Here is a 10,131-nt window from a genome sequence, read left to right as displayed (position 1 = left end):
ATGTCGCAGGTAGACAATGTCGCAGGTAATTTCTAAGAATTCGCATTGTTGTATTAAAGGTTGAAACAATAACAACAAGCAATGAAGCAAAGTGAACATAGTGGAATAACACTTTCACATAGTTGCAGAAAAGCTCTCATTGGCGGATACGTCCACTAAACAATGGCACCCTGAATTTTTCCATTTCTTCTTCACATTCTTATCTTTCTGTTATGCAAATGGTAGGTATTTTAGGATTTAAATTAATATAAAATGTTATGACACTCTCTATCTATGTCTCTGATTATACTAATATGAACGCTTAGTATCTCTAACGTTTATCGGCGTTGATTTCAATTTTCATTTTTGGAATCATTCAGAAGAACTGATGAAAAGTTGTGATAAATATTTGTTACTTTGTTATTTAATTCGAGTAGTTTCAATTGAACGATATTTGATATCCATTTCATGTTTCAATATTATTAAGAAAAAGTAAAATGCATGAAAATTGTAATTGTTCTATGTAAACAAAATTAATTCCATAGCGAAGATTTTAAGTATAAAGCGAAAACTGAAATTTTGCAACAAATTAATGTGTTATTGATAAAACAATTAGTGAAGGATAAAGGTTTCAATTTTATTAAGTCCACTATTTGTAGTGAAATAAATTTGCATATTTCCACTCGGTTCAGTTCATCGGGGCATACTTGCATTGCACTGAAATTGTATGCAAATTTTTACATTTCTCGTTCATTGTTAGTTAATTCTTCCTCGTTGACTGGTTGGTTCGCATTAGGAACTATTTTCTGGTGGGATGAACTGCTGAAGCTGACTGAAGCTAAATTGTGCGAATTGACTACATTTCTTTAACTTTTCTGTTAGAAAAAGATCTTGGATGGGAGGATGGCTTCAAAGACTTTTAGTTGCTAATCATTAGAGATCTTTTATCAGTTACAAATTTAATTGAAACGAACTAAATTATATGAAATATGACTTTTGTGTTTTAATCTACAAAGATAATGTAACTAACAGTATTTGCGTAGAATAATGTTTGTTCCAAGTAACTGATAATGTTTTCATGAAGGAATATGTATACAGAGCTAAAGGAACTGATCAATTTTCTGGCTATTTATATGCATCATCGAATTCCTCGGCGTCGGGTAGCGTTGTAGCGTTTTCTGTCTTTTTCCTTTTGATTTATTGATTAGCAGCGAATCAACAAATAACTTTTAATGGTGTTTTTTTCTTTTTTGGTGGGAGGATTTTAGTGGTTTATTAACACTTTGATAATTTGTATCATTTCAGATTTGTTTGTTCATGGAAAGTTACAGTAATCATCTTGCGGGAAGATTTTTGGGGAAATGGAAGCCAGAAGAGCCAGAATATGGTTAGCCAAATAGTTCTAATAATAATTACAAAGTATTTATGTGTGTGTGAAAGGAGCATTAATATTCGTAAGTATTTTGACTTTCGATTACTTACAAAAGGAAAATTGTTACATTTGAAATTATTTTAAGTCAAAGAGTATAATTTGAACATTTAGTATTTGTAGGAGAAAAAGAGCGAACGTTGATGATTAAAGCAGGAGATTGCCTAGATCAAATTCTCAGCACAATCGCAACAAGCATTGGGATTGTTGAAGAAGATCTTGCAGCGTGTTTCCCATGTTTGTTTCGCTTAATTCAGGCTATCATTTTTTTTTTTTAAATTTTGTTTGTATTTTATCATATTTCTCTATAAAAGTTAAAACTACAAAAGATGCTATTTGTTGAAGCACTAATGATAGCTTACTGCAACCCTGGCGTAGTATCGTGCCAAGTGATGAACTATGCACATATGATCACTGTTTGGATGGGAGATGTTAACGCTGATGTAAATTTTACGCCTATACCAGATGGTATTGCGTTCTTCTGCGAAACACCGGCTATACTGTACAATGTTTTAAACAGCAATGGCAACGTTATGGATAAAACAAGTAAGTTTTCAATTACAACAGGATTCTGTTGATCATGTACGGTTGATTCCGCAATTTACTCTTCTGAATTCTCTTTTGGAAATTCCACGATAACTGATCATCATTGGTGAAGTTTTTAAGGAAAGAGGAACAAATGAAAGTTGAAATTTTGCAGAATATCCTTTCTATTTTGTTCCAAAAAACAAAGAATTGAAATCACAACGATGTATTCTATTGCAATTAATTAGCTCGATGGACGACTATGCTTACGATTTAGTTTGGAGTGGTTTTCTCTTCGAAAATGAGGTATACTTTCGAATTTTTGAAAGAAATGAAGAAAAATGAAGTGAGTCTCCAAATTTACGTTACGTATAATTATCATGCAGCTAGCTATTGGTAGTAGATGGGATGGAAAAAGATTCTATATATCTAAAGCTCTTTTTATAACTCATTATGATCCGTTCAATTCAGTTGTTTCTTCTGTAGGTACAGAATGCATTGGATAGTCTTATTTGATTATCCCATTATTTATAGATACCACCTTTGCTTTTCCGTTATATTACAAAAGAAAATTGTCCATTTACGGCACGCTTATTTGCGGATACACGTTTTGGTTGTCATCGATCACGTCCTGATCACAAAGCTATGCGTCGAATTCAACATGCTGCAGCATATTTAGCTGTCACCAACGATAATGCTAGCTATAATAGTGCTTCTGGTATAACTTAATAACTTCAAAAGTTTAGTTCATCTTAATTTACTTTATTCTCTTGGATTCAACTTTCACTTATTTTGTAGCAGAAATATTCAAATTTCAGGTAGCCATCAGGAAAGCGCTCAGTATGATATAAATCCAGCAACCAATAACTGTATGAATTTTTTTGTCAGATCGTCTTTGATATCATTAATGAAATTATAATTTATAAATAGTAATAACTTTAGTTTGCTATAGTCAACAGCTCCACGCAAATAACAAATTTGCGCCTATAACTTCGCTATCTGTTCCACTTGTGTCATCATCATCATCATCGTCAGCAACAGCAGCAGCAGCAACAGCCGCTTCAATTGGACAAAAAAACTGTGATACAGTGGTAATAAATTTTGAAAAATTTCCAGTTTGTATCGCAGTAAGAAAGACAATTTTGGACAGAGAAAAGTGATTAAATTTTTGCAGAACTCAATGACAGCATCTGCAAATGTTATCACAAATACGGTAGCGTCAAATGATTCTAAGCGTCTTCTATTGGATCCATCGCTGATGCCTTCAAATCCACTGCCCGAATCCATCAGTAATAATGCTGGACACGTTGTTAATCAGTTTTATTCATTATCTCCAATCTTGGATAATGGCAGTAACTTCAGTGCATGGAATTGTTATCCTGCAGTAGGTGACATTAAAGTGGTATGACTTTTTCTTTACATTGTTAAATCTCGCTATTTTGATTTGCTTAATCTTTAGTTCTATGTACTTTCTGATGGTAGTTGTAATTTTCCAACTTTCGCTAAAAGTGGAACAATAAAAAACGATACTAATTGAGAAATTAGTAATCTGAGGATCGATAATTCTTGCAGGATAATGCGATTGCTAAGATTCCAGTATATGACGAGCGTAATAATTTCCATCTTATGTATCCATATAGCTCCCCCCAAGCATCAGTTGCCGACAATTACAACAAATGTTCACTTGAAACAGGTGAAATATAAAACACCAATAATAAATATTTGTGTTGATTTACTCATTCAAAACTTCTTAATCCCAAAAACTTTCATAAAACAATTAATTTAAGTTGTAATTTTCACAGTGCGTTTCAAAAGCAAACTGGTGTAATTTTTGAAGAAATTTTTTCAAATCATAAGAAAGTTTTCATTTCCCTCACTCGAGACTATTTAAATAAATCGATTTCAGGAACTTCATCATTCCTATCATTTCCGGCATCGCTTTCCAATCTCAACTGCGCTTCATCCGGAAATCAGGGAAATCAAATCCATAATGTTAGCTAAAATTCATTGCAGCATTTATATTATTCGCATGGCATGAAGAAAATGTGTCTTGCAAAATCGAACTTTTAGATGTGTGTAGAAACTGAAAAGTATGTGAAATATTTTTAGTTCGAGTTAAATAATTCGGATATGTCTAAGCTTCAATACAATGTCAGCCGCATGTCATTTGCCGATGGTGGTGCACCTCCATCGTCAACATACGCCACCAAATAGTCCAAAATGATTCGAGAAGAGCTTTAATGATTGCAAATCAAAGTTTCAAAAACAATTCGGCATTCTATTACAAATATTTGATGAATTTTTGTTATTACTAAGTTCAGTTCTCTTAATCACTTGTTTTCTTTTGTTAATTAATTAATTAATTTTTTTTGTAATTATTGTGATATTAATCCTATTTATTAGTATTAAACTTATATAATATTGTAATATTTAATGATTGAAATTTAATGTGTTTCTATGTTCCTTTTGGGCTAACTTGGAAAGGACTGATAAATAAAATTTTTAAGAATTTTGATATTATGCTAATTTGGACACTAAGGCTTACCAATTACTTTGTAGAAATAAAAAAAAAAATCGAGCAAAGAAAATTTGCTGTACAGAAAAATGTCAATTTGGTCTTTTTTTTTCTTTTTTACAACAAAAAATCTTTTTTTTTGTAGTGAATAAACAGCAAAGTTGTTATGAATTTTGATCAATGTCATCTCTATTGGAAAGAACAAAAGATTTTATTGTTAAATTTTTGTTGAATTATTTCTATTGAAACATGCGAATCCTTTTTTTATTCTATTCAAACACACACAATAAAAAAATTTTTTTTAAAGTGGCAATGATTTTTTTATTTAATAGTGAATTTGCAACAATAATCAGTTATTCTGCATAATTTCGTACAAATTAATTGGTAAATAGACTTTTTCTCGCGAAAATTCCAAATTCATTTTTTATCGCTTTTCTTTTTTTGAAAACAATTTTTAAAAAAGTTGGCATAACGAAATTGTGCATTCTTGGAATTATTTAGCATTTTTTATTTATTTATCCATTTATTTTATTTTTTATTTTTTTGAAATTATAGTGTATTTGACAAAACAAAGATTATTTAACTTAAAACAGAAACAAAACTGTTTCAAATTCACTTTATATTCGATAAGTAAAACAACTGATAAGTTGTATTGCGTCAATCAGCGTGATAATGGAATTTTTTGAATATAATTTACCAGTGCTTTTCCGTTAGACTGAAAAATGGCAACTTCAAAGTTTATCAGTTTAAATTATCACCCATTAAAATATATAATGGCATTTATATTTTTATCACAATTTTTTCTTTCATTAAAGGATTCAATAAGCGCTCCGCAACAATGGCAAATGCGCAATTCTCATTTCTTACGTCACCATTACTGCTCTACGTTCTCAGCACACTGATATTGTTAGCAACACCTCAGAGATTGATTCCGGTAATTTTTATAATTTCATATCGTTACAATGACTGTAGTGAATGAGTCGTATAAGACAAAATATTTTGGTTTTAAATGAAAAAAATTCAAGGAATCAGAAATTTATTGAAAATTTTTTATACATCTGACAACGAATTGGGCAAAAACGATGAAATTCCCAATCAAGAAAACGTGGGTGGATTTGATGAAAACATTAATGTTGTGCGACGGGACATTATTTCTATTGCAAGTTCATCGTAGAATACTACCACAGATAATGAAAGAACTGTGCTAAACGGACTTTTACGGATCGGATACATCAATGAAACAGTGTTACCATGGAAGTAAGTTTCTGAGATGTTTATTGCTGAGTAAAATTGAAATTTGTTATTGTCAACATAAAATGCTTTTTGCTTCAGTATGATTCCATGTAAGTAAACTGTGAACACTGTCTTGTTTGCATTGCTTAATAATACTTTTGTTGCAGCAGTGGTCGACCACTTCTGATTAGATATATTTGGGGAATTAATACTAACAATGGCAATGAAATTTTCGCCTTTGAAGTCTTGTAATGCTATAAAATTGTGTGACGTTTGTTGTTGAATGAAACTGAAATTTGTTATTGTCACTATTTTCGACATTAAATGGTTTTTGCATCAGTGCGATTGATTTCAATTTCCATTTTGAAATCATTCAAATAACTGAGAAAGCAGACCATTTCAAGCTGACGCAATGCCCAATTAAAGTACTTTTTAGCTGAAAGTGAGACGTATTTATGATCGGAGTTATACGTAATACAATCTAAGCGTCGCTGCAAATTTAGCAAGAACCATCATCACAGAAATTTTCTTTTAAAAAATTTTAAAATTTGTAACCAATTCATCATGTTTTCATTTTTCATTTCTGCAAAAGAATTTGCAAGCCTCAGCGTTTAGATTAGCAAAATATTAAATTTTTTTTTTTTGCAAAACCAAATTATCAGTCTGTTAGGCTGAAAAATAGCGCCTTAGTGGATCGTCGGACTTAAAACGTCCCACAACAAAGAAAAATGGAATTTCTTTTTTTCTTTGATCAGTACTTTTTTTTTTCTCTTACATTTTTCTTGACTTTTTTACTACTCTTTTGAATTGTCTATAAATTCATATTATTAGCAACATCTCTGATTACTTGTGGCAATTTTTGTGAAATCATTTGCTATCGTGATCGTATTGAATGAGACGTTAAAGATGAGCTTTCGAGAATTCTTAAGAAAACAAAAGTTTATGCAAATTTTCTCAGAACTTTGACGTATACGACTTAGTCATTGGGAATAACGACGACGTTAACACAAACGTTACTGAAAATTCACAGTTATTGTTTTTTCAAATTCCAATTTTTTTAAACAAATTAATCGGCTATTTGACAATTGTGTAACTATCAATTGTGCAGAGTTATATGGCTTTAGTGTTTAAATGCAAGGATTATTGCTCTCATATTAATAATATTAATCAAACTCTTTTACGTGGGATCTCATAATAAATGCAATGGAACACTGCATATTCATATTTAAAGCGACTGACTTCACAATCTCGGAGAAGCTGAAAACTAGCTATTCTATACGAGTAATTCCTAACAATCATGTAAACCTCGAAACATTCATGAAATTCATCAAAGCTGAAAATAAGAAAAAAGTCAAAAGAAATACTCGAAACATTCATGAAATGCGTTTGCTACAACAAAAGTAAACAAAAACATTGAAGTGCAGCTCCGTCATGATTACGTGAAGCCTTGTATGAGATTTAGGTTGTCGTTAAATAGAGATTGATAGGATGTAGAGTGGGTACTGATATGAAGCTTGCTAGGATAGTGAATTTAATCTTATAAAATGCATATTGACTAACAAAAAGCGCACGATTACAATGATTTGAATAAAGATCTATTATTCTTGAATGATGTTTACCTATATATTAAGAGTTATGTTAATTGCTTGTAAGAATGACTGACGACGGATTGGAAGATTGTAAATAGAATTGGTTTATAAGAAAGCTAAACAGTTTACAATCTTTTAACCATTGAATCTGTCAGATTGGAAAATAGTGATAATAAACTGAAAGCAATATATAACAAATTAAGCATTTCATATATTCTTTGTTAAGATTAGGCACCATACATACACATATACTTGTTGTAATTGGAAGATGAATGTTGGATAAATGGTTTTTCATTTAAAACTAAACCAGTTTTATATTTCTCTAACAAATATTCGATGAGATAGTTTTAAATTTGTATCCTTTCATTCATTAGCTACTTCGCTCTTATCTGAAACGAAGAGTCTTTTAACCTTCTTACCCAGTCCTGTGTCGGTCCAGTCGTATTTCACTTGTCGCGATTGCTCACCCTCATCAAGTACCAATTGAGAACTCTAATACAATATATTTGCGAAAAACATACTATCCTACTTTATATTTTTTTGAAAAGCAGATTGGTCGTCCTGAATTATTTGCTCTAGATCCTCACGTACTGAAAATTCACACCTATTGTTTTTTTTAAAAAAAAAAAAATGAATGTTATATTTATTTTTTAATATGGTTACAGTTAAATTTAGTCACTGTCGTATGACTTTTTATAACATTTTAAACTCATACCGAAATGAAATTTTGGCAATTTAATTGCGCACCTTTACTTGACCGATTAAAAAAAAACACGTTTAAAAAATAAATTTTTGAAGTGGTCGTATAATATCATTTCAAAAGTTTTTTTTTTTTTTTAATTTTAAATCTACTGATGATGACAATCATCTTTTTTCCGAAACGCCATGTATGCATCTGTATATGCCGATACCAACCTTTTATCTATGGTGATACCAAGTCGACTTGTTCCGGAAAGCTTGCAACATTAGCGCTAACTCCGGAGCTATAGCACGGAACAGAATTTAATCGTACATTTCTGATTAAAATATAGTAAATTAAGCACAAATTTATTATTTTAGCGGAATTTCAAGTATTTTCGAACTAATTTAACTGTTTAATATTTCTCCAGAGTTGTTAAAAATAGCACGAGCTCTCAATCGGCTCACTATGCAAAATTTTTAATCACTGATGTTTCTGACATTTTAGGGCTTCCCGGTGTCATTCCCATAATTTCTTTTCCTACTGATCAGTTTCCTACAATCTCCTTTCATCCTTCACTAAGCAAGCATAGAGTAATTCATCTTATTGAAATGTGGCAGTGGTTACTATGCTTCACTAAGTATTCAAACAATTCTTACGAAACTACGAAATACTCAAATTCACAATTCATACAAAAAAAATACTCAAATTCACAATTCATACAAAATATTCACTTCAACGAACATCATTTATAGGAAAAAGTTGCAGGAAACATTTAATTGATTATACTATTGTCCATCTTATCTTATAGGTAAGCACATTATATTTCGTTCTTACCAAGCAATAAACTTACAGCAAAAAGAGAAGGTCACATGATAATGAGATTCAATCCTTAATAAGCTGTCTTTTCTTCATGAGACAGTTCACTTAATGCGTTTTCAACGATGGTGGCTGCACTATGATTAAAAAAATTGCTCGATTAAAGACAAGAGTGAATTACTGACATTAGTTGACATCTTTCAGGTTGATTGTTCAAGCAGCAGCACTTGTACCTCTTTTTCAGGACACGTCTATCTATTGTTGTGACGAGTCCACCGTACAGCAAGATCTGAACGAGACGATGGTCTTCCATCTGAAGACGTGACCTTACCATAGCCTCAATTCCCATTTGTTAAGAACGATTATATAGTCACGTGCTCAGTGTAATGGATCTTTAAAATGATGCGGAAAAAGCACTAATGGAACAGTTCAATGTACGTACGTGACTACCAACATTGCAATGTAGAATTCCATTTACATGTACCTCAGTTTCCTGTGGAACTCTTTGCTCCTTCGGTTGATTGGTTAATCAAAATAACAATTTTTGGAATACTTTCCAACTCAGTTTTTATTTTCATTATAATAATGAATTATTTATAATTAAATTTGAGGTTGGAATAAAGTATAATTAAATAGTAGCTATGAAATTCGGAAATCTTATTGTATGATGACATATGATGTTTTCAGAATCAAATTAGAAAAAGTATGACAAAAGTTGACATCGACTAATTGATCGAGGAATCTTATGCAGAAGATTTTCTTTTACTAGTACTACTGTCCTCGAATGTATTGACTGCCAGATATTTTATTTTGCCTCAAAGTTGGGTAATTAAACCGACAAATCAACATTATAACAACGCGTAACGAAAGATATAATATAATTATAAAACACTAAAATAATATCAAAAATCACCCCAAAATGTCGAATGCATAACTGTAATGGAGGACGGTTGGTTTATATACAGAACTGAACTAACCACATATCCGGCCGAGGACATTTAAATGATGTGAAACAAAGATTGCTAACAAAGGATTTTTGCTAACGAAGGGTTTTTGCTAACAAAGGGTTTTTGTCAATTAACAATTTTCTTCCGTTTTTTTTACGACAACTACTGTGGTGTGAGATCCACCTAAAACAATATGAGAAATCATAAATTTTGGATGCGACTGAGTTTGAAATATAAGTTGAAATTTTTGCTGTAATACTATTATCATATATGGAATGTGATAGAAATTAGTATAACCAATTAAAGTGTTTCCTGCAAGCGGTGCTTTTCTACGAACAGTTTTTGTGAAGCATTTCGTATGAACTGATGAATTTGCGTAGTTTTTTTCGCAGTTTAGTAATACGTTAAAATAATCG

At 31.2% G+C, this 10,131-nt stretch overlaps 1 protein-coding gene across 1 annotated transcript; it reads left to right on the top strand.

Moving 5' to 3' along the window:
* On the top strand, positions 1-4,147 carry Bma-fog-3.4 (Uncharacterized protein; the record flags this gene model as incomplete). The annotated part of the gene is made up of 15 exons (XM_043076519.1): positions 1-25; positions 129-225; positions 639-824; positions 1,064-1,139; positions 1,285-1,366; positions 1,532-1,645; positions 1,754-1,954; positions 2,109-2,239; positions 2,468-2,651; positions 2,752-2,802; positions 2,876-3,024; positions 3,108-3,335; positions 3,506-3,626; positions 3,840-3,925; positions 4,043-4,147. 15 exons carry the CDS (start codon positions 1-3, stop codon positions 4,145-4,147), a joined length of 1,836 nt encoding a protein of 611 aa, XP_042932453.1.
* Between the last annotated feature and the right edge of the window lie 5,984 nt (positions 4,148-10,131).

The sequence above is a fragment of the Brugia malayi genome (genome assembly GCF_000002995.4).
Source record: "Brugia malayi strain FR3 genome assembly, contig: Bm_v4_Chr1_scaffold_001, whole genome shotgun sequence".
Lineage (NCBI taxonomy): Eukaryota > Metazoa > Nematoda > Chromadorea > Rhabditida > Onchocercidae > Brugia > Brugia malayi.
Note: the sequence above shows the minus strand (reverse complement) of the source record. Positions and strands in the feature narration are given on the sequence as shown.